The 25,095-nt window shown below is 42.4% G+C and overlaps 1 protein-coding gene across 1 annotated transcript; it reads right to left on the bottom strand.

Moving 5' to 3' along the window:
• Positions 1-17,931: 17,931 nt before the first annotated feature.
• LOC126237497 (uncharacterized) lies at positions 17,932-19,697 on the bottom strand. The gene is made up of 2 exons (XM_049947656.1): positions 19,401-19,697; positions 17,932-18,185 (listed from the first exon to the last, which is right to left on the bottom strand). The coding sequence occupies exons 1-2, from the start codon at positions 19,689-19,691 to the stop codon at positions 18,018-18,020; spliced, it is 459 nt and encodes a 152-aa protein (XP_049803613.1). The 5' UTR covers positions 19,692-19,697; the 3' UTR covers positions 17,932-18,017.
• Positions 19,698-25,095: the final 5,398 nt, after the last annotated feature.

The following is a 25,095-nucleotide window of genomic DNA, read 5'->3' on the forward strand; positions in this document are numbered from 1 at the left end:
ATATTTTACCCAAGAGGACACCATCATCATTTAATCATACGGTAAAGCTGCATGCCCTCGGGGAAAATTACGGCCGTAGTTTCCCCTTGCTTTCAGCCGTTCGCAGTACCAGCACAGCAAGGCCGTTTTGGTTATTGTTACAAGGCCAGATCGGTCAATCATCCAGACTGTTGCCCTTGCAACTACTGAAAAGGCTGCTGCCCCTCTTCAGGAACCACACGTTTGTCTGGGCTCTCAACAGATACCCCTCCATTGTGGTTGCACCTACGGTACGGCTATCTGTATCGCTGAGGCACGCAAGCCTCCCCACCAACGGCAAGGTCCATGGTTCATGGGGGGTATGGACAGTCTATAAAGAACAAAAGTAAGGCATAATAAACACTAAAACTATATGCCACTTATTTTCTCCTCATAAAAAATAAAAGAATAACTATATTTTACTTATTTTCTCCTCATGAAAATAAAGAATAAAAAATTATCTTGTTGGATGTTTTCCCTTTTTTTAACATTTGTACCATTTGTTAGGATATTATCTCAATACTTGTGTATGTATATTTCTTTGTTAAAGCAATTCTTGGAAATAATTCTTATTTGTTAGTGTAACAATATTGAAATGAGTGTCTAGAAACATAAACATTTTACTTGTACATGATATTTAGAAAATGTGTTAGGAATAGATTTTGCTTAATTACTACATTTATAAAAACAATATTTCTAAGAAAATCGATGTGAAAGACTCCTCACTTTCGATAACAAACTTCTTAAAAAACAAACCTCACACTTAAATAAAGAAAAAAATAATTAAAAATTAATAATAGCATAAAATATTCTTCTCTTGTCATTTTTGAGAATAATGTGGAAGAATATAAAAATGTAAATTAATAATACAAACTAGCATAGCACCAGAAGAACATGGCTGAACAGTAGGCAACAAAATTTAGATAAAGGAATAAGTTTTGAGTGACTTAGACAACGATTCAATCATTGCCCAAATTCAGTGCAAACATTAAGTTCGAAGGGTGGTGATATGTAAGGTGTCAGGCAAATCCAACACCTTCCATGAAAACCCTGACATGATAAGCAAATCCAGTAGTATGTCACATAGCTCCGAATAAATCGTGACATTAAATTAACCAAAGTAATACAAGTAACGAGTGAGCAAATGGAATACCACAGACTAACACAAGAATGCCTAAATGCATGTCATACCTTCCTACCGTAAGACAGACGCAGTTCCGAGGGGAGAAACGAGAACAGAAGCCAAGAGCAGAACCGGGTTAAGTTAGAAGGCCCTACGATAAGGGACGGACACCCACGTCGCCAGCTAACCGTTAGGACCACCCTACAGCCCATGTTAAAAGCTAGAGCCTTAGTGTGAGACTTTTTCGCGTCTCTGTTATGTCAGGACCACCCCCCAGCCCATGTTAAAAGCTAGAGCCCTCCAGAAGAACAGTATAGATCTTACGATGACACAAAAAGGACCATACCAGCTGCAAGTTTTAGCGTGAGACTTTTTCGCGTCTCTGTTACGTTGCAAACTTTAAAAACATTGCCCCACCACGAAAAGTATAACGTTTCTCATTGGATAGACAGAATTTTTGTAGGCGGAGCTTAAGGTTAACATTGAGACCCTGATTGGTCAGATGAAAACACAGCCAGATAGTTTTTTTTTAAACCAACTTCGGTAAATTGTAGTAAGGGGAAGTTAGGGGAGAGTTGCTTCCGAGATGGCGAGGTGAGCGGAGCTGTGCTGTCCGCCGCCCCCTGACGAACACCGACAAGGTAATGAACACACGCGATGCCACATAACAGCGCATAAAGCTTCACTCAGAACTGCAGAAGACTCAACTGTTACACACCCTTTTTGCGTAATACTAGTGTCGATCGTCAATTAAAGCTCATGGTGTTCACATTTGCCACTTGAAATAAAAATCTGAAATGCGATGATTTTTCTGTTATATAGTTGTTGAGAAGCCACATCAGCCACTGTAATTTACGACAAGTTAGATAAGTAATTAAGATAATTGAGGGTCACTGTAGACCATTTTGATAGTTTTCTCTCTTGTGAAACTTAATTTAAACCTAGATTATAGATGTGATATGGCATAGGTCATCCTTCGATCCATTGTAGAACTTGGAAACCCACTCAGGGAATATTCGTTCACATTTTTGTTGAACGCAGTTGGTTTTTACCATCCTGTATTAAAACATTTCCTTTTATCAATAGTGCAATTTATAAACAATGTTTTGTGAGTAGAATAAAATTTCCAATGGTAAACTTAACTGCTTTTTCGACGTTATTTTACCAGCTAACTAAAAATAGGAATGCCTTGAACCCCTTCCACTAAATTTAGTTAGTATTAAGATTCTTTTACAGGGAGTGCAGTGGAGCTGACGCTGAAATCATTAAGTATTTGGTTATATCATCGCTAGTCTCACTGAACTCTTCTGAATTCTACATGTCATGTGTGGTCTGGCGTCTCCTTACCACCAACAGGTCCCAAGTTCAAACTAGTCAATTCCCTAAAATACACGTTCAGAGCGTCGTTGCGCGTAAGTGGTAGGGAGACACGATATAGAACAAACAGACACCACGCAGAATGTTAGAACCTCACACGGAACGATTTTAGTGCCCGATTTTCCAGCGCGCTGTTCAAGAGTGGAACGGTAAAGAAGAAGTTGTAAAGTTTTTCGGTGAAGCCTCTGCTAGGCACTTGACTTTGAATCGCAGAGAAGTCATATAGATGTAGATAAGAGGTCTCCTTGAATCTTTTGAAATAACGCCAACGATCTCAGGGAATGAGATTTTCACTCTGCAGCGGAGAGTGCGCTAATATGAAACTTCCTGGCAGATTAAAACTGTGTGACGGACCGAGACTCGAACTCGGGACCTTCGCCTTTCGCGGGCAAGTGCTCTACCAACTTTTTTTTTTTTCTTTCGTTGCATCTGATCGGAGCGGACGTCGTAAGACACCCTTTTAAGTTCGTTGTTGATCTATTAACTCAGTCTTTTTTTTTATTTTTTGTTACAGAGGGCAGCTAACCCTCTGACCGAACACGCTGAGCTACCGTGCCGGCCATTTTTATTTATTTATTTATTTATTTTTATTTATTTATTTATTTATTTATTTATTTGTTCGTTGCATCTGCTCGGGGCGGACGTCGTAAGACATACGTTTAGGTTCGATGATGATCGATAAACTCAGTATTTTTATTACAGAAGGCACGTAAACCTCTGACCGAACACGCTGAGCTACCGTGCCGGCTTTTTTTAAATCTCATTTTTGTTCGATTTCGTTCCTTGCATCTGCTCGGGGCGGCCGTCGTAAGACATCCGTTTCAGTTCGTTGTTGATCGATTAACTCAGTTTTTTTATTACAGAGGGCTGCTAACCCTCTGACCGAACACGCTGAGCTACTGTGCCGGCAGGCTCAACTGCTTCTGTAAAGTTTGGAAGATAGGAGACGAGGTACTGGCAGAAGTAAAGCTGTGAGGACGGGGCGTGAGTCGTGCTTGGGTAGCTCAGTTGTTAGAGCATTTGCCCGCAAAAGGCAAAGGTCCCGAGTTCGAGTCTCGGTCTGGCACACAGTTTTAATCTGCCAGGAAGTTTCAATCTCAGAGAAGTCACATGCCAATGATTTCTTAATTATACCTCTTATACGAGGTACTTCTGTGTAGCATTGTCATACCTGGAAAGCACCTTAACAGCTAATGAAGCACAAAGTGTTTCGAATTCCTTGTATAAATTAGTCAATAACAGACTGTAACCATTTACTACAAGGACTGTTAATGTGATTGGGACATTATTATATCCTAGGTTTAAAAACTTGATTTCAAGCCTTGAGTTTGTGAATGGCGCAGATCATGGATATGACGCCGTTAAGTGATGTTAGCGAAAATGTATGCGACGAACTGCGGAGAGCAGCCAGCGACAATACGGACGCTTCTCACCACACTTCCGGTGAAAGTGTGTTCCTGGAATGTTCTGCGTTGCGCCCATGAGCGCTGCTGAACTTGTGCGAAGGATTTTCCGAAGTACGAGGTATTTCTATACGTGGGGCAAACCAGAAGGTAATGATTAGCTACGAGATATTTACACAAAAGAGAGCTCTTACCAGGGCGATGCATTGAATGCACAAACATGCCATCTCCGGTTTGTGAACGAATTACCTGTATCGCACATTTTGTCTGCGTAAACAAATATTGGACTACAATAATATACGTATATAAGTCCGCCCGGCTAGACGTGAGGTCTAACGCACTGTTTCCCGAGCGGGACCGCACAGTAGTCCTGGGTTCGGTGTGGGGAAGCGGTGTGGTGAGTGGACTGCTTTAGCCTATTGTTGTGTTGTGTAGCTCTGAGGGCAACGGCGAGGACGAAGCCTCTCCGTTGTTTCTAGGTCACCAGTTCAATATATACATAAGTCAAACTGTCAAGTTGATTTTTTCCTGATTTTCGCAAAGTTCTCAGTCTTTTATGCGAATTACAAACTTGCCGTCGGTGATAGAAAATCGATGATGCACCATTTGTGTTTAAAAATTATTATTGTACGTAACCATAGAAACTTTCGTGGCCCAAACCACAGAAATTAATGACCGTATTTGTATAATTCTTACAAAATAATGAATGAAACGGTATGAAATGTCTCGGATGTAATTTTAATACATGAACAAGCAGGTTTCTGAAAGGGGATGTGATGCATGGACCAACTCTCCGTACTGCAAAAGATAATACGAAAGTGATGAGAATTTAATCTGGAAATTACCTAGCATTTGCGAATTATCGAAAAGCATTTCACGTAACTCACAGGGACAAGCTGTGAGCAATAATGGAAAAAGTGGAATCCCTAAACTTCTGATCCAAGTCGCAAAAAGCCTGTATATGAATACCAGAATTAGAGTTGACAAGGGTAACTAGATAACATCTGAAATACAAACAAATTAAGAAGTAAAGTAAGAGTGTAGCTCGTCACTAACATTATTCATTGTGTATCAGAGACTGGAAAAGAGAGAGAACACAAATACTGGGAGGAATAAAGATATTAACACGATGTTATTCCCGGATACTCGAGTAATCATGCAAGACGACGAAGATAAACCACGAAATGGTATCACGTATACTAAACGAGATACGCACAAGCTACAATTTGATTGTATTTATAAATAAAAATAAAACCATGGCGTTTTTACGTATTCACCCAGTATGAACAAGTACATTCCTCAACAATAAACAGATAGAATAAGTACCTCATTTAAGATATTTAGAGTCTGACATATTATATGAATGACATATGGATATTGTGAAAAAAACTAATAATTACTAGTCTATATCTGGCGCAATAAGGAGAACACTTCAGGGTAAAACAAGGAAAGAGAGACAACTGGAATTTTATAAAGTCACTGCAGTCGCCACTGTTCTACATGGGGTGGAAATTTGAGTTCTGAGAAATAAAGATTAAAAACAACCACAACTACATTTACATATATACTCCGTAAGCCACTGTATGGTAGTGTATTAGCAAGAAACTAAACATCTATGGTCCATAGCACCTTAACAGAACAGTACTGGCGAGCCCCTGCAACACAGACAGCTACTACTGACAACCCCATGCTCGACCCACCGAAAAACAGGCAATCGCAGGGAAGCCGTACTGTACACAACACGCAAACCAGCCACACGCACCCCCTACACTGTGAGCTGATCTATGACCGATAGCCCACTAATGTATGACAACCTTGAACTGTTACAGTGTTGCAGCAGCTGAAGCAGGCCCTACAACGAGCACAAGCCGGCCGGAGTGGCCGAGCGGTTAAAGGCGCTACAGTCTGGAACCGCACGACCGCTACGGTCGCAGGTTCGAATCCTGCCTCGGGAATGGATGTGTGTGATGTCCTTAGGTTAGTTAGGTTTAAGTAGTTCTAAGTTCTAGGGGACTTATGACCACAGCAGTTGAGTCCCATAGTGCTCAGAGCCATTTGAACCATTTTGAACAACGAGCACCCGCAACGACAAAGGTAACGATGCACGATACCTCGCACTAACATAACCACACCTTGCATGAACTGTCGCAGCTAGCAAGCCGCTACTGCCCTTACTACCCGTCCTACTGTCGCAGAGATTTTTTTTTCTTTTGGCGCTTGCCTTGGCTACCCTTCGATCGCTTTCGTACACTTTCTGTCTCCTGATGGGCCATGTCAATGAGTAATCCTACCCAGACGCATGGACAACATAACAGCCCGCATCCTGTGGCCCATGATTCGAAAACTAACATATTATATGGAGGTGACAGTAGAACTTTTGGTTTGGTCGCCACGTCGGTGCGGGCGTGGAGGGTCCCCATCCTTATGTATGGTGCGTGTTGGAGGGTACCCTGTACCACTATTAGTCCTTTCCTCTTGCACTCGCAAATAGAGAGAGCGAATAACGAATGTCTGTATGTCGCGGTAGGGGTCCTAATTTCTCCTATATTGTATTCGTGGCCCTTGCGTGAAATATAGTTGACGGCAGCAGAAGCATCAGGAACGAAATTTAAAATGTGCAAAAGGCTGCACTAAGGACGACAAAACTAGAAGTAGTAAGGTATGAATTATGGATGCATCCAGTAACCCAAAAGGCAATCCAATACAAGGAAAATGGAGAGAACTTATATTTCGTATGCCACCAAACAGACTTCCTAAACGTGTAATGGATTGTAAACGATGGGGCAAGAGAAGCCTGGGCAGTCCGAGGTGAGACGGGAACAGGCCTCGGCCTAACCGTAGAGTGGAAGAAGAAGAAGAGAAAGATGATGATGATGATGATGATGATTATGCCGATTATGCAGTATAAGAAGAAGATCTGTACATGCTGGTACTTTGGCTCTATTCTATCAACAGATGGGAAAGATATTTTTGGTTCTATTCTGCCAGCACATCGGAAATACGAAATTGTCATACAGAATATGGAGATATAGGACGTCTCAATTCTCTGTTACGGCCTTTTAAATTATGACAGCCCCCACGAAAATTCACTCTGCTTTTCAAGATAGCACCAAAAACGCCGATACAGGGAAACGTGTGCCTCACATGCACTGATCCAAGATGCAGCGTGTTTTGCCCATCCTGTGACTCGACTTCACAACTATGCACACCACATTATAAAGCCTGTAAATACAGCAGACAAGTGAGACGCCCAAATTCTGTGCTCGCCACTTTAATAGTGAGTCTCGCTCTCTAGCGCAGCATTTGTATCTGATCTAAATGCGCCGGCCAGTGTGGCCGAGCGGTTCTAGGCGCTTCAGTCTGGAACCGCGCGACCGCTACGGTCGCAGGTTCGAATCCTGCCTCGGGCATGGATGTGTGTGATGTCCTTAGGTTAGTTAGGTTTAAGTAGTTCTAAGTTCTAGGGGATTGATGACCTCAGCTGTTAAGTCCCATAGTGCTCAGAGCCATTTGAACCATTTTTTTTATCTAAATCCTCCTAAGTTTAGAGACTGGATTAATAAGAAAAAAGAGAAAAGATAAGCTGGTGGTTTCAATACTTTAGATGTTCTACACTTGAGTATAACACACAAAACGCTCACTATACCATGTGGAACTGTAAGAAAAGTCTTTTTTAATGTTGTCGCTTCACATCCGGTCTCGGCAAACCATCGGAGATCTGTTCTGTACTTTGTCATTTTGTCATAGGTTCGTAGTCATAACATCAAGTCTGGTCATCTGTGATGGTTTTTGTCAGAAAAAAAATCGTTCGCGTTTTTCATTTGTGACAAGTCGCGGCAGGCCTCCACGAGACGTCGTTGTTGACTGGGAATCAATATGAGCAGAACAAACTTGTTCTTCATTTTCTTCTTTTCTGCCACTCCAGTGTTAGTCATTATGCTCTATTCTAGCCTTACCCAATGAGGCTCATGAGTTTGAAGGCATTTACAAGGATAGGTTAGCGGCCTTATCGCATAATCCACAACTTGCAGGACCGGGTTTTGTCTTACGGATTTCCTTCCCTAGAAAGACCGGCTTCACCTATCCCACGGAAGTTGAGAACGTAGATGAAATACACCCTTGGGCATCGCATCCTAATGCTGTCGTGGGCGAACAAGCCGAGGCCATGAGGAAAGAAAACAAAAGAGGTCTGTCACTAGTCAATGGAAGCAATTTCATAGTTAACTAACAAGTTACTTTTCTCTTCTTCAAAACATTATGGAGCAAAGCTTCACATTCTGAGGCAAACGAGCCAGGCGGGGCCACCGGCCGCCGTGTCATGCTCTGCCAATGGCGTCATTCATACGTGGTATGCAGGGGTTGGTGTCAGCTCACCGCTCTCCATGCAGTTGTCGGATTTTTTTTTACCGAAACCCACTACTTCTCAGTCAAGTTGGCACTCAACTGGTATTCCGAGGCTGCATGACCCTCGTTCCATATCTCCCACCTAGGAAAAATCCCTGGCAGAACTGGGAACGAAACTCGCGTCTTGCACAGAGCAACCAGACCCGCTGACCACTGAGCTCCGGGGCAGACTAAATACATTCTGAGAACAGAATGAAATTTTCACTCTACAGAAAAGTGAGGACTGATATGAAACTTCCTGGAAGATTAAAACTGTGTACCAGACTGAGGCTCGAACTCGGGACCGTTGCCTTTTGCGGGCAAATGCTCACCCATTGAGCTAACCAAACACGACTCACTACTCCTCTTTACAGCTTTACTTCCTCGGGTACCTCGTCTCCTACCTTCTACCTTACCTCATCTACCTCGCCCGACAAAGGCAAAAGTCCCAAATTTGTGTTTCTGTTCACCACACAGTTTTAATCTGCTAGGAACTTTCATTCTGAAGAAAGCCTTGAACACTTTATTTTGTGTCCAAGGCTTTCTTCAGAATGAATCATTTCGTTGCTAGATTGTGATTTGAGACACAGGAACGTCGACATATTACGGCCACACGTCCAGTACTTAATACTACCTGCTCGCAACTAACTGGTAGAGTGTACATCTATCGTTTACAGTTGTTGGTTCAAGCTGAAACCGTAGTTACTGCGCTGACGTTGCTTACACGCCAGGAACACAGTCAGTTTCAGAACTTTTTGGACTGACAGTGTATCCACACACACACACACAAACACACGCACAAACACATTACAAATGAACACACTACACATAAAGACAATCCCACTTCTAATTCATCATTTGTCTGCGGCATTTTTGTCTCTGACGCTATCCACGTGGACGAAACGAAGCAAATGAAATGCAAATGTACTTTTAACATACCTAAAACGGGAAACTGTCGTTATTTGAGCCGCTTTCGAAGTATAAAAATATGTTCATTGCACTACTTATTTACTTTAAGTGTTTATCCGTCCTAATTTTTCATCACAGAGACTTTTCACTTTCCACTATGCGCAACGGTCTTTTTCTTGTAGTTTTTGTTGTATGCTTCATCTATCGGTTGAGAATCATTCTGATTTTATCATGATACAACACACCATACAACATTCATGCCATTCAAAAGTAATCAGTAGGAAAATTTACTTTTCCTAAAGTGTGATGCATTGGATAAAACTTTCTGACAGATTAAAACTGTGTTCCACACTTACCTTTCCCCGGCAATGCTCTCAAGGACTGGCCAATCTTTTTTTCGTTGGGAGGTTGGGAGAAGAGAGGGTCTTCCTCTCTTTCAGTCCTGCTTCATTCCGCGTAAACGGCTTTTAGAGTGTTAGTCGAAAGTAATGAAAGATTCGTATCTAAACGGATTTTCCATTTGTCGATGAAACTGAATGATTTTTTCGGCGATTAAATGATTGGAAATTAAATTTTTCTCATGGAACGTAAGAATCTCGGGGAAACTTAAGTGTTCTTGAAACTTAAGGACAGATTGTAATGTCCACTATGATGACTGAAATGTAAATGCAAAATGTTTTAGAGGTGGTGCAAGTAATATAATGAATAACAGATGTAACACAATTTAACAGAAAAAGTCTTATATTGTTTACAAAAAAAATTAAAAAGGTAATGTGAAGGAGTTTATTGCTTATTTTTGTTCACGGCACGGATAATGCTCCCAAATGATGCTTGTTAGATTATGCTTTTCCAGAAGAAAAGCCGGCCGCGGCGGTCTAGCGGTTCTAGGCGCTCAGTCCGGAACCGCGAGACTGCTACGGTCGCAGGTTCGAATCCTGCCTCGGGCATGGATGTGTGTGATGTCCTTAAGTTAGTTAGGTTTAAGTAGTTCTAAGTTCTAGGGGACTGATGACCACAGATGTTAAGTCCCATAGTGCTCAGAACCATTTTGAACCAGAAGAAAACTTCATCCAATCATCGCTAAAGCACTTGTCGATAACAGGATTGTGTAGCCTCCCAGTTTTGATAAACGCATGCGGAATAAATTTAGCTTATGCTTTTTGTCCAGAAATGAATAAGTTTCAAACACGTGGATCTAACATAATGGGTCTCACGTTAGTCTGCATGGATCTGAAATCAGTCTCGTTCCAAATACAGCTCCACCTGGCTTCTAGATTCATAAATAATTCTTGGCACTGATCGTTTTGTGTCATCAGTGCTCTGGTATCTGCAAGCGAACCTGTGTCGAACCCTCTTTCTTTTATGAAGTCGTCTCCGTTACTCAGCCGTATGCATCTTCCGTCAGAGAGGCGATGTACCCTCGGACGCTACTTCCTTTTCCAAAAAAAGGCAAATGTGACAGTTGTGAAGAAAACTGAACTATCTGAAAAACAGAAAAGTGATAGAAGCTGACCTCGAGGAAGATCAGTTTATTTCTGCAGAAATGAAGCTACAGGTGAGACAATACTAATCTTACGTCTTACCTTAGAAAATAGGTTGAACAACTATTACAATATTTATATTTTTAGAGGAAGCTTTTAAAATGTTCACTGGAATGCACTCTTTTAAATTTTGCAGGTAGCAGAGATGAAATGCACTTACAAGAGTTTAGGATGCGACATTACGTAACGGCTTTCTTCTGAGTAGTTGCTCTTTAAACAGCATCAGACACAAGCAAACCAGTTGTGACATGTGCGATTGACAACTTCTTCAATCACCATGATTTTGTATTAGTAATTGTAATAAATATCTTGGAAAATAGTAACATCTTCATTAAATAAATATAAAAGTATGACAAGATATGAGGTATTGATGCTGCATTCATTTACTGTGTTATTGTGGAGACTACGATGTTCTGACGGACATTTGTGTAATGAAAAGAGAGGAACAACGAAATAAATCAAGAAATACAATAGATACAGATAAATGACTTTCAGGGATGATAGCTATAGTGCAATGCTATCTTCTGAAATATCAGTTGTTGAAATTTCATGCAACGTTTTAAGTCGTTAATTCAGAAGTTCAGTGTGGAAATGTTTACTGTAAAATATTTACCTCTGCAGTTTTTTTTAATATATCGCAGATGATGTACTCAGACTTGCTATATTACTTGACTGTGAGTTACTATATGTTTTATAGGAGTTACAACTTAACCATCTTTCAGATCATCTCAAAGTCCGCCATTGATGATACATTCTGCATTATGCTAAGCTAGCGAACACTGTCCAGCTCCTCCTTTTTGGATATTCCCCATTTCCGACCGCAGTGCTTGTCTTTGTATCTGACTATCTGGTTGGTCGCTTAGCTGGACAGGCCGCACGACGCCCTCGGTCCCGGGGCCGTTTTGCACGCCTACATACACGTAACGTTAAGACAGAAGCAGTAGTTGAGACGGGAGAGACACAGCCTGTCCGCAGTGTTGTTCAGTCTGTACACTGAGCAAATACAGGGTGACACAGAATAACGGGAATGTTTGAAATGAGTAGTGGCAGCCATGGGCAGTTGGCAGCACTGCGGGCTCGTGACAGCGAGTAAACAGTCCGTCATTTCAGTCATCATGGATCAGTGGAACGGATAACAGCGTGCGTTAGCCATAAAAATGTTTTATAAAAACAATGATAGCTTGGTAGAGGCGCAGAGGGAGTTTCGACGTTTTTATAATTTAGGACGTCATGATGCCGCTCCATCGAAACACGCGATAAGATTTTGGATAAAGAACTTTGAGGAGACTGGATCTGCCCTCAGGGAGAAGTCAACAGGACGACCAGGAAGTGAGCGTTCTCCAGCGAATATTGATGTACGCGGTCCATCTTTAAAGAGCCCACGATATGCCGCTCCATCGAAACACGCGATAAGATTTTGGATTAAGAACTTTGAGGAAACTGGATCTGCCCTCAGGGAGAAGTCAACGGGACGACCAGGAAGTGAGCGTTCTCCAGCGAATATTGATGTACGCGGTCCATCTTTAAAGAGCCCACGATATTCGTTTCGTCGGCAAGCGGTAGTGGCATAAAATCCTTCCTTATGAAAATGCCCTCATTTCAAATCACAGGTTTGGTTTAATGTGATAATATATCGCGAGGTGGTGTGTTTCGACTGCGCGAGCGAAATGTTTGTTCATTGGCTTAGAGTTGCTCCACGGCGAGCGAAGAAAAGTAAGAAAATCGGAATGTGACCGGGCTTTATTAAGAGACAGCATAACGAGAGGACGGGTAGGAAGTGTGTTCGATGAAACAGTCATTGTTAGCCGCCATATTATATAATTTGTGCTTTTTGAGATTCACAAGCGGTATGTAATGTTAATGTGAAGTTGAGTAACGGCCATAATACAATCTGTTGCTTTTAAAAGGTAACTGCGCGTATTTAATTTTTATCAAAGGATTCTGTGATGAACTATTACGTACTACAAGCTTGTATAGGACTTCGAACATTTGGTAGTCGATGTTTGCTGTAGAACCTGTTTCAATAACACGGTCAAAAGAATAGAAAGAGTTTTCCCGGCTAAAACGAACTCATTTCACTCGCAGATAGGCCCGGGTTCGATTCCCGGCTGGGTCGGAGATTTTCTCCGCTCAGGGACTGGGTGTTGTGTTGTCCTAATCATCATCATTTCATCCCCATCGACGCGCAAGTCGCCGAAGTGGCATCAAATCGAAAGACTTGCACCCCGCGAACGGTCTACCCAACGGGAGGCCCTAGTCACACGACATTTCTATCGAATGAGCAAATGTGAATGGCAGTGTTCCAATTCGAGAAGATCCTATAGAAGTTGGCAACTGTGTGATCTCACGATTCGGTACCATTCGCTGGCCCTAGATCGCCAGATTTATCCGTTTGTGATTTTTCATTGTAGGGCTACCTCCGGAGCAAAGCCTACAACGACTCGATGAAGAACCCTGGATGAGTTAAAACAGAGAATTCCGGATGCAACTCACAATATGCCAGCTGAGATGTTGCAGCGGGCAATGAGCAATCTCAACAGCAGATTTCACAAATGTATTCGTACAGGAGGACACTATCTAAAGGACGTAATTTTTAAAAAAATGACAAATGCCATCAATTTTCGTAAATTGAAAAGTTGTAAGGTTTCAATTACTATGAATGCAATTTCTTTCCTTCATCACTTCTAATTTTATTGGATTGTGGAAATGTTTCCGTGTCATCCTGTAGTTAAGGAAACCAGTCAGAGAATTTGAAAGGGAATTGAAATTCAGAGAAAAGGAATAGGAACTTGACAATTCGCTGATTACATTGTAATTCTGCCACAAACAACAAAGGACTGACAACAGCATATGAAAGGGTATTGTCTTGAGAAGAATCTGTAAGGTGAAAATGTACAAAAGTAGAACAAGGATAATGGAATGTAGTCGAATTAAATCAGGTGATACTGGTAAGTAAATGAGACAGTAAAAATAGTCGAGGGTTTCGCTGTTTGGACAGCAAAATAACTAATGAACTACAGGGGACTGAACTATCCAGCGTGAGAGAGGTTTTGGCAGACGTAAGTTAAGCTCTTGGGCCGAGAATCGTGCTTGGATAGTTCAGTAGGTAGAGCGAAAGGAAAAAGTCACACATCGAGTGCCGGGTCAGTACGCGGCTTCATCTGCCGAGTAGTACCAGATCAGCGCCCTCCTGCTGCAGAGTAAAACTTCATTCTGGAAGCTGAGCTGATGTTTCAGATGTACCTTAACGGCTTGATATATGATTGACGTAATGTTAAAAAGTAAATTTCTCGCGAGTGCCTTTGCCAATTTGTCTTTCTCTTCGTGTATCCACTTATACATCGGATTAAAGTTGCCTTGTCCCGGTCGGCCAATCAATGTAATAACCTATGAGTTTCCAGGAGCCAATAGCGTGGACCAGTCCCAACTAAATATGAGTTTGATTTCAAGAGGTTTAAAGCAGCAACTTACGTTTGAAGGAAAACTTAAAACCATGACCGAGACCCAGAAATAACTTTTTATAGCTCTGTTTTCAATCAAATACTAACGAATTATTTTCTATAATTTCATTTAGGAATATGAAAATACTATCACGGACTTGAATATATCCTCCAGTCCTCTTTGCGATGTTACATGGAGCCCGTAGCACATTTCTACAAGCATAACACTGTTCATAATACTAACGACTAATTTCTGTTGCTTTTAATGTTTCTCTGCAGACTTCTCTTTTTATCCACATCCACAGACAAAAACTTAAAGCAACAAAAGACGGGCAGTGTGGTGGGCAATGAATATGAGCGGTGCAGCCGACCCGTCGGCCACGAAGATTTGTTTTAGGTGATACATTAGCTGCCGGCTAGAGTGTGTAGGAACCTGTCGGCCTGAGGAAAAAAACAGCCTTGTAGCCAAACGGATGACTTCCAATAACACTGTCAATTTGCTTTGCAAGAAATATTTGCATGTGTGCACACATTAACAAAGAAGCGAAGCAAGTGATGTGTTGTTCCCCCATAAACGTGAGTTACGGGTGCGGAAGATTTCGTCCGACACAAAACTGTCTCAGTCAGTGAACAGTATGTGTCGCTGATCATCTCGGGGATCTTCTGAAGCTTATTGCCTACAACAGCATATGTCAATAAAGTACACACAGGATGCCGACTCGAGTAGCATTTTTTTTTTTTTGACCCAAACATGTTTCAGTGATGCTGCATCGTAATCGGTGAGAGTTTCTTTCTTTTTTACGTGAATGCTGCGAAAGTGACACCTTCAAAACATCATGAGCTGCACTGTAAGCTTTAATTAGTCAAACCCGTAATCAGGTGTATAGCCCATCGTCAGTGGTGTCCGATAAAGAGGACAACACAAGTCCACAACCCATTCGCCGATGGCTACCATTAATGGCAAGCACTCTAAGAGGCAATAGACAACCGCATGTCCCCACTACCTCCATCACAGGAAACCGATTACAACAAAAGTTTCCCACTCCCTCCGCAGCAGCAGACCAATAATACCGACGATTTTACGATTGTGACATAATTCCACGCTCAGTAGAGCAGTCATGAGAGTATGTAATGGACTCTGGACAACAAAATACACATGTAGAGCCAGAAGAAGGTCACTGTAAACATGACCGAATCATTGGTTTCATCAGTGATTGTTATTTACCATATGATGCGGTACCACACCCAGAAAACATTCAAGTTTAGAAAAAAATGTATCGCTCATTCACCTATTGGCTTTTTATGTGCCTGCCTACCGTGGTTTACTGATGAAGGTGCAACAGGTATAAATCAAAGAGGAAAAAGAAACAGATAAAATATAACGATTGGAGTAATTGGCAATTATGCGTTACGCAAGGATGGGACTTCATTACTGGCGCAGAAATGCGTGTGAACAAATCCATATTTTGTTTTAGGCCACGTTTTGGAGAAATGATTGTTCAAATTTCTGCAGCAAATGCTCATTAGCGTTATTCAATTCATTAGTGTTTTGCAAAAAATTGAGGAAGCGTTTACCTTTTTTTATTGTTGACATGTACTTCCAAACACTGGTGGAGAATTCAGTCAACATTATTGAATTTCTATACTCCACAGTTAGGAAAGCGTCTACATCATATGTAATAAGCAGCAAAGCATCTGCGTAAAAGAGAACAACACATTTACATATCTAGTCGCATTTTGATCCTAATTTAAAATACTTTTATTACTGCAGAAGGTCAGTAGTTAACTGGTCCCGCTTGACACAGGCATGAAAGTCGCGAGCGTTAGTAACCGACTTGATATGTATCTGCTGGCACTGCTGCCTTTTGACACATCTTCCTCTCTCTCTTTCCTCGCGTTTACATCTACATCTACATCTACATCCATACTCCGCAAGCCACCTGACGATGTGTGGCGGAGGGTACTTTGAGTACCTCTATCGGTTCTCCCTTCTATTCCAGTCTCGTATTGTTCGTGGAAAGAAAGATTGTCGGTATGCCTCTGTGTGGGCTCTAATCTCTCTTATTTTATTCTCATCGTCTCTTCGCGAGATATACGTAGGAGGGAGCAATATACTGCTTGATTCCTCGGTGAAGGTATGTTCTCGAAACTTCAACAAAAGCCCGTACCGAGCTCCTGAGCGTCTCTCCTGCAGAGTCTTCCACTGGAGTTTATCTATCATCTCCGTAACGCTTTCCCGATTACTAAATGATCCTGTAACGAAGCGCGCTGCTCTCCATTGGATCTTCTCTATCTCTTCTATCAACTCTATCTGGTACGGATCCCACACTGGTGAGCAATATACAAGCAGTGGGCGAACAAGTGTACTGTAACTACTTCCTTTGTACTACCGCGTAGTACGGTAGCTGCTTAATTCACGATATGGCAAATTTATTTTTTTTAATTTGACAATCGCATGACCTTTTTCTCCCAAAAATCTTCAGTCCACCAAAGGAAGGGAAGTCGTGAGCACCACCTGTCTGTGAATCGTGTAAACTTTGGTCTGTGTGTTACCGTATTTTACCTGTTCGTGTATCGTATTCTCTGACGCAGAAGTTCAGGTTTAACCCAACGTGTATCTAAAGGACAGGAAACCCCTTGAAAACCCACAGCAATTCGGCAGGCCTATCTGGCACACAGCCATCAACGAGCCGGCTGTTTACGATGCGGACTGTTTTACTGTCCTGGCTCGGAAACCAGCGCGCTGTGCGTTAAGGTATATACACTAGCAGGTCTCGTGATATTTCACCCTTCCTAAAACACACTACTCCTTCTTCCATGTTCCGTCCCAGTATTTCAGAATCCTTTCTGATGAGTGTTTGCTCGTTGATTCTGTGGCCAGAAGCACTTCCTTCCTGCACAACATCACGTTGTTTAGACAAGTACATTCCAATCTCCTTGTACGTTTTACAAGTTTAAAATGTTTGCATTACCACAATGCCCTGTGTGATTGGAAGTCACGGTTTCGCACCCATCCTTTCCCTTGACTTCCCCATCTTCTACTTCATATACAATGTCTGCTTTTTCTAGAAGAGGCAAAGATGTAAAGTAATCTCAGAATTCCCATAAAGGGTATGACAAAACTGCTAAATGCCACACGCCAAGCCGGCCGCTGTGGCCGTGCGGTTCTAAGCGCTTCAGTCCGGAACCGCGCGACTGCTACGGTCACAGGTTCGAATCCTGCCTCGGATGTGCGTGAATCCTGCCTGGATGTCAGTGATGTCCTTAGGTTAGTTAGGTTTAAGTAGTTCTCAGTTCTAGGGGACTGATGACCACAGACGCTCAGCCCCATAGTACTTAGAGCCATTTGCACCATTTTTGAGCCACACGCCATGTGGGCAGTGTACCAAACCAACGTACGGGTTCCGCAAAAATTTCCCTCTCTCTGACAACCCAGTGTGCTAACAGCAATGTTAATCGAGTGGATAATGAAAATGTTTTCAGAATAAGAAACGTAAGAAATCACAGTGCATCATTCATGTGGCTTATAGTGTCAGTCTGGCATTTTGAAGAAGCTGCTTTTCAACAACACTCTTAAGTTCAAAGTAAAGTCTGTATTTACAGCTCAGTTTACAGATAAATAAATAAAAATAAATAAAAATAAATAAATACATTTTTAAAAGACCGACAATGAAACTACAGTAACACAGCCAGTCAGTATCTTATAATAACTGCAATCAGCGTAAACTTCTGGTAGGCCACAGCACAGGCTGACTGCAGTTGTCACGTTTCGCCAGCAGTGTCCCGACAGATGGCGGAGTCCTCGGTTCCAGAAATCTCTACTCTACCAGGCGTCCCGGCAGTTGCCCGCGGGGTCCCGCCTCTGTCCCTCAGGACACGGGATGTCCGGCACGTTGATGAAGCTCAGCAGGCCCTGCTGCCGCGTCGTCGTGTCGGTGGAAGTTGCAGGAAACACCGTAGTAGCTCTTGTGGTTGGCACCGTCGTAGCATCCTGCGAGGAAAACATTTCATTTAAGCAGAGAGTCCCGTCTTCTAGACTCATAAGCCTCCCCTCAATTCACACTAGCTCATAGTAGCCTATAGTTATGAAAAATGTCAGTCACTACTTCTTCCATATTGTTGAGAGTCTAGTTTGAAGCTGCACTTTTCAAGTAGCTGTAATAATTTGGTAAAGCGGTGCCGTGTAAATACATTTCCGAACCCGTAATAATAAAATTTTTGTACATGCTTGATATAGAGTAGCTTGTTAGTTGCTACTATAAAGGAAATTTTACTGATAGAGAAAAGAATAAATTGTGCTGTCGGGATCGCAAACTGTTAAGTGCCGAATAAATCGAACAAAGTAACGGGTGAGTGTTTCCTACTGCTCTAGTTCGTGTTGTGGAGGGTTCTAGCGAATGTTTATTTCGCGATTTTCTGTGCAAGCTTATAAATAACCACAAGATATTCGGAAACACATAAATGTTGAACTCCAGACTGCTTATCATAGTGAAGTAGCGAACTCAGACAATGAAAACTACTTAAATAACAAAGATATCGAAAAGAATTTGCAACGTTCAAAGGAACGCTCCATGTGTAAATTTTTTCATCATATATGTGAAATTACATTCAGAATACCTGAGTAAAAAGATACCATATAAATAACATTGAACATCTACAAACTACTCTACCATAAAGGATACATTTGTAACGGCAGGTTCTTATAGAGAGTACTAGAGCGTAATACGTATTGGTAATATAATTGGAAAGTTGTAGAACAGGCACTAATATTAACGTAGTAGTTCTGGAAGAACGCAACTAAGATTACTGAGAATTATTGAATGAATCCGGGAGTTTCTGAAGTTAGAATCTTCTGGGTTATTAGGCCGCGTCATATTTCTTCTAAAATAATCGACGTTTCGACCCCTCTGCTCGGATCCTCCTCAGGATCACAGCAGAGCGGTTGAAACGTCGATCATTTTAGAAGAAATATGACGCGGCCTAATAACCCAGAAAATTATAATTCAGTGACAACGGCCACTAAAGCTTGCAGGCTTACATAATCCGGGAGCTCGTCTCACCGTAAACAAAATTTGTGTGAAATGATGAAGAATGATGGAAACTGCTATTGAAGTCAAGTATTGAGGGTAACTGAGGGAAAGTTTATACTAGAGCACTTTTTATACAGATGGAACATGGACTGTACATGTGCATGGTCGTTGCTCACCTCCGGCTGACGATTCTTGGCCACCGCATTCTGCGAGCCTGCAGTGATTGCTGTCTGCACCAGAGAAGTTCCCGCTGCTTGTGGGCGTGGTACAGCAGCAGGGTAACCGCGTACGAGGACGAACACGGTGTGGGGCGGCAGAGGTGGAGGCGACAGCGGAGGCCGTCCGACAAGCTGGGCCTGGTGCGACCGCAGCCAGCCCACGCCGAGTGGTGGCGGAATCATAGGAAGGCCAGTGGCCGCTGCGGCTGCCGCGGCGACCAACAGGAGGACTCTGCATGCGTCACTCATCGTGCTGCGTGTCTGTCTCTGATAGCGGCGTGCGGAGCGGACTGGCTCCTCCTGCCACAGACCACATCTTAAGTACGGGGCGGCCTGACGTGTTTCGTCAGCGGGGAAGCCCCCGGCGGCAGTCACTGCATAAACATAACACACGCTCCGCTTTCCAGAAATAACGCGACGCTGAACTTGCGAATCCCAAAATGGAAATCAAACGCATAGTACACGGTCCTGTATGCAGTCCCGAGAAACGGGAGTGCCTAGTCATCAAGTCATCTAATGCTGCAGCAGCAGCTCTCGCCTGGTTACGTTACTATTGTCGCTGTCCTTAATAAGTACGTAAAATACTAATTATTAACAAGTAGCGACTGGAGAATTTATGGTGGTATAAGTCATATTAGCTGTCGCCACGTCCGCAGGGCATCGAATAACAGAAATGATTTATTGATTAACGTTGTTTTCCTAACAGGCAGAGAGGATCATTCACATGCTAAACTTGCTGTCCTTGGAACGTGAAGGCATCTGTCTTTATGACGCACTACAGGTGTATTTCGCAGAGTTAATGAAATAATTGATAGAACTGGGACAGGGGGAAAGCTAAAGTCAATGAAAGACAATAAATGAAGGTAACCTGAATACATTGAAATTTAAAAAAAAAGAACAAAAATTAGAGGCAGCCCTGTTACGCGTTATCGGTAGCCCACTGACAGATTTTGAGAGCCTTGGCGAGCTGCAGAGTTGCTGTAGGTCAGGTAATTAAACAACAAAAACGCATCAAATACCCCCAGGAAAATTCCGGGATGGTTCCTTTGAAAGGGCGTGGCCGACTTCCTTCCCTAATGCCGGCCGGAGTGGCCGAGCGGTTCTAGGCGCTACAGTCAGGAACCGCGCGACAGCTACGGTCGCAGGTTCGAATCCTGCCTCGGGCATCGATGTGTGTGATGTCTTTTGGTTAGTTGGGCTTAAGTAGTTCTAAGTTCTAGGGGACTGATGACCTCAGAAGTTAAGTCCCATAGTGCTCAGAGCCATTTGAACCTTCCCTAATCCGATGAGATCGATGACCTCGCTGTTTGGTCCCCTCCCCCAAACAGCCCCCCAACCAAATACTTGCTGAAAACGAACGATAGTTGAGCGCAGCCCCGGTGTGAGGGCAAGAAATGATTACAAGAGATAATCCACGAAAGAGGAGTGTAGCAAACCATGAAATCCGAAACGACTCCAAGGGCAGGAGCAGCACAGAGAAGACTTTCACGATACCGAACGCGTGCAGTACAATTGGCGTATTTGCCCGTTAGCAACCACTTTAGTTGCTCCTAGCTTCCTACCACAAGCCATCTTGTACCATACTACCCGGTCTTCATACGCAGTGGTCTCCATGCATAGAAAGCAGCTTAAATATTCTAAGATGGCGATAACTCCCATGATTCACCCATCCACGAAGGGATACACCTGACATCTGAAACTGATTACACTCGAATGGGGACTGGAGGGCGTCTCTCTGTGTAAACTACGCCGCCGGCCTTAGTGTGCTTCCGAGGCTGGAAGGTCCCCGTAGCCATCATAATCGTGGATGGAGTAGGAAAGTTTACTGTCGCTCCAGATCAGCAGGGTGGCGCGCCAATTTGACGGGTAAGTTTGGAGGTCGGTTTTGAAGCCGGTTCTCCCATATTTTCCTGTCTCTTTGCGTTTCGAACTAGGCAGGACAGTCGTGAAGCGTAAGCCCGTGAAAAATCTATGATTACAAACATACCAGGGGTAATGACGAAGTCTGAATCACCAATTCGCAAAAATAAAATTATGTATTTAATTTTTATATGTTCGGGGATACATGTCTTCGGTGCTGTTGTTGTTGTTTTCAGCCCAAAGACGGGTCTGATGTATCTGTCTACCTATATCAGATTTAACCTGCTTACTGCATTCATGCCTAGATCCTCCTCTACAGTTTTTACTCCCTACGCTTCCCTTAGTTGCCAAATTGACCCTTCCTTCGTGTCCCAGGATGTGTCCTATTGTAAGTAGGCTGTTTACGTTTTCTTATTGGTAACGCCACGTAGCGCTCTGTATAAAAAAATCACTGGCTGTGCTGTGTGCAGTATGTGGCTAGTTTGCATTGTTGTCTGCCATTGTAGTGTTAGGCAGCTGGCTGTGAACAGCGCGTAGCGTTGCGCAGTTGGAGGTGAGCCGCCAGCAGTGGTGGATGTGGGGAGAGAGATGGCGGAGTTTGGAAATTTGTAAGACTGGATGTCATGAACTGATATGTATATTATGAGTTTTCAACATTATTAAGGTAAATACATTGTTTGTTCTCTATTAAAATCTTTCATTTGCTAACTATGCCTATCAGTAGTTAGTGCCTTCAGTACTTTGAATCTTTTATTTAACTGGGAATAGTGGCGCTCGCTGTATTGCAGTAGCTTGAGTAGCGAAGATTTTTGTGAGGTAAGTGATTTGTGAAAGGTATAGTTTAATGTTAGTCAGGGCCCATTCTTTTGTAGGGATTATTGAAAAACAGATTGCGTTGCGCTAACAAAAATATTGTGTGTCAGTTTAAGCACAGTCTTGTATAATTTTTCAATGGGGACGTTTCACTATCAACTGATAACTTCTTTTAGTTGTGCCACAAATGTCTTTTCTCCTTAGTATGATTTAGTACCTATCCATTAGTTAAGCTCTATCATAAAGATAAGAAAAATTCGTAATACCTATACTTATTAGTCTGCAAATGAAGTAGATACCAATGTAGCATAGTCCAGTATGCAGTCGTCAGTCATCAATAAAACGATGTGCACTTAAGTTAACACCCTGTAAATTACTAAATATTTTAACATCTGCTATTTTTAGCACAAACATCACATACAACGAAAAAAATATTACGAGTGACTGAATGATTTAGACTACTCTCCTTTGTATTCTTCTCACTTAAAAACGTTTCTGCTACACTAAATGCGTGAACATCTCCATAGCTCGACAGTTAGTGTTGCTGCCTTTGATACGGCAGGACCTGGATTTTCGGGCTTCAGTATTACAGAATTTACAGAGCATTTCTGAAATTCGATATAAGCAGTGTTCCATGGACAACTTCCTGGTAACAATTTCTAAGACTTAATTGCTAACAGCTAAATTCTCGCTTTATATGGCTGAAGACAGCCACCATTTTTTCTCGTTAACCGACGAGTAATATCAGAAACGAACAAATCAACACTCGTATTAAATCGTCCACATCATCTTTAGCGGTTTGCTTGAGCATTTAGTAAACAGGCTTACTGTTCAATGAATGTAACATGGGCGGAAAACAAATGTTTTTCGTGGTAATGAATTGAGGTGAACAGCAAGTGCAAAGGGACTCGAGGACAGCTCTGTTTGTTTACGTGAGATGCAAAAAATAAGTATTTGCCCACTACCTTCTGTGCAGCTGTGAGACTGACTCTGGTGACAGCTAAAAATTCTCTCTATGAACCGTCTGATAAACTGCGCATTGATTTTTCTTTCATTGCCACTATACGCAGTAGGCTGCTACACGGGTAGCAGTGGCTGTGTGGCGTGGACCGGGCGGCTTTTTAGGTTGGAGGGTCTCGAGAAAACACAACAAGGGCTTCAGTCACGAAGGGTGCAGGCCGAACACAGGAACAACGTAGATACAAGAACCATCGGTGTTAACAGTTGTAAATTGTCGTAGGTGTGTTGGCAAAGTACCAGAGCTCCAAGCCCCAATAGAAAGCACTGATGCTCAAATCGTTATAGGCACTGAAAGCTGGCTGAAGCCGGATACAAGCTCAGCCGAAATTTTTGCGGAGAATTTAACAGTGTTCCGAAAGGATAGGCTAAACAAGATTGATGGTGGCGTGTGTGTTGCTGTTAGAAGTAGTTTATATTGTCGCGAAATTGAAGTAGATAGTACCTGCGGGTTAGTATGTACCAATGGTCATTGCTGCCAATCATAATAAAATAATAATTGGATCTTTTTACCGAACCCTCAATTCAGATGATACAGTTGCTGAAATATTAAAAGAAAACTTGAATTTGATTTCAACCACGTATGCGAACCATACGATTACAGTTGGTGGTGACTTTAATTTACCCTCGATATGCTGACGAAAATACATGTTTAATTCTGGAGGTACGCAAAAAATATCATCCGAAATTGTGCTAAACGCATTCTCTGAAAATGATTTCGAGCAGTTAGTTCCAGAGCACACATCAATATTATACGGTTGTGAAAACACATTTGACCTCTTAGCAAGAAATAATCCTGAGTTAATAACGAGCATCAAAACTGATACAGGGATTAGTGAACACGGGGTTGTCGTAGCGAGACTGAATATTGTAACCCCCAAATTCTCCAAAAATAAACGAAAAATATACCTATTCGAAAAAGCAGATAAAATTTGCTTGACACCGTCCTGAGAGACAATCTCCACTCATTCCAAATTAATAATGTAAGTATAGACCAGACGTGGCTTAAATTCAAAGAAATAGTTTCGGCAGCAATTGAGAGGCTTACACCAAATAACAAACGACGGAGCTGATCCTCCTTGGTACAGAAAACTGGTCAGAACACTGCTGCAGAAACAACGAAACAAACATGCCAAATTTAAACAGACGCAAATCCGCAGGATTGCCGATCTTTTACAGAAGCTCGAAATTTAGAGCCAATTTCAATGCGAGACGCTTATAATAGTTTCCACAACGAAACTTTGTCTCGAAACTGGCAGAAAATCCAGAGAGATCCTGGTCGCATGTGAAGTATGTTAACGTCAAGAAACAGTTAATGCCCCCTCTGCGCGATAGCAGTGTAGATACTACCGAAGACAGTGCTGCCAAAGCAGAGTTACTAAACACAGCCTTCCGAAATGCCTTCACAAAAGAAGACAAAGTAAGTATTCCAGAATTCGAATCAACAACAGCTGCCAACATGAGGAACGTAGAAGTAAACATCTTCGGAGTAGTGAAGCAACATAAATCACTTAATAAAACCAAATCTTCTGGTTCAGACTGCATACCAATTAGGTTCCTTTCAAAGTATGCTGATGCATTAGCTCCATACTTACAAGGGAACCTCCACATCGCACCCCCCTCAGATTTAATTATAAGTTGGCACAGTGGATGGCCTTGAAAAACTGAACACAGATCAATCGAGAAAACAGGAAGAAGTTGTGTGGAACTATGAAAAAAATAAGCAAAATATACAAACTGAGTTGTCCATGCGAGAGATAAGGAACATCAAGGATAGTACGAGCTCAGGAGCGCCGTGGTCCCGTGGTTAGCGTGAGCAGCTGCGGAACGAGAGGTCCTTGACTCAAGTCTTCCCTCGAGTGAAAAGTTTACCTTCTTTATTTTCGCAAAGTTATGATCTGTCCCTTCGTTCATTGACGTCTCTCTTCACTGTAATCGGTTTAGTGTCTGTGTTTTGCAACCG

This window comes from Schistocerca nitens, chromosome 1 (genome assembly GCF_023898315.1).
Source record: "Schistocerca nitens isolate TAMUIC-IGC-003100 chromosome 1, iqSchNite1.1, whole genome shotgun sequence".
In the NCBI taxonomy this organism is placed as follows: Eukaryota; Metazoa; Arthropoda; class Insecta; order Orthoptera; family Acrididae; genus Schistocerca; species Schistocerca nitens.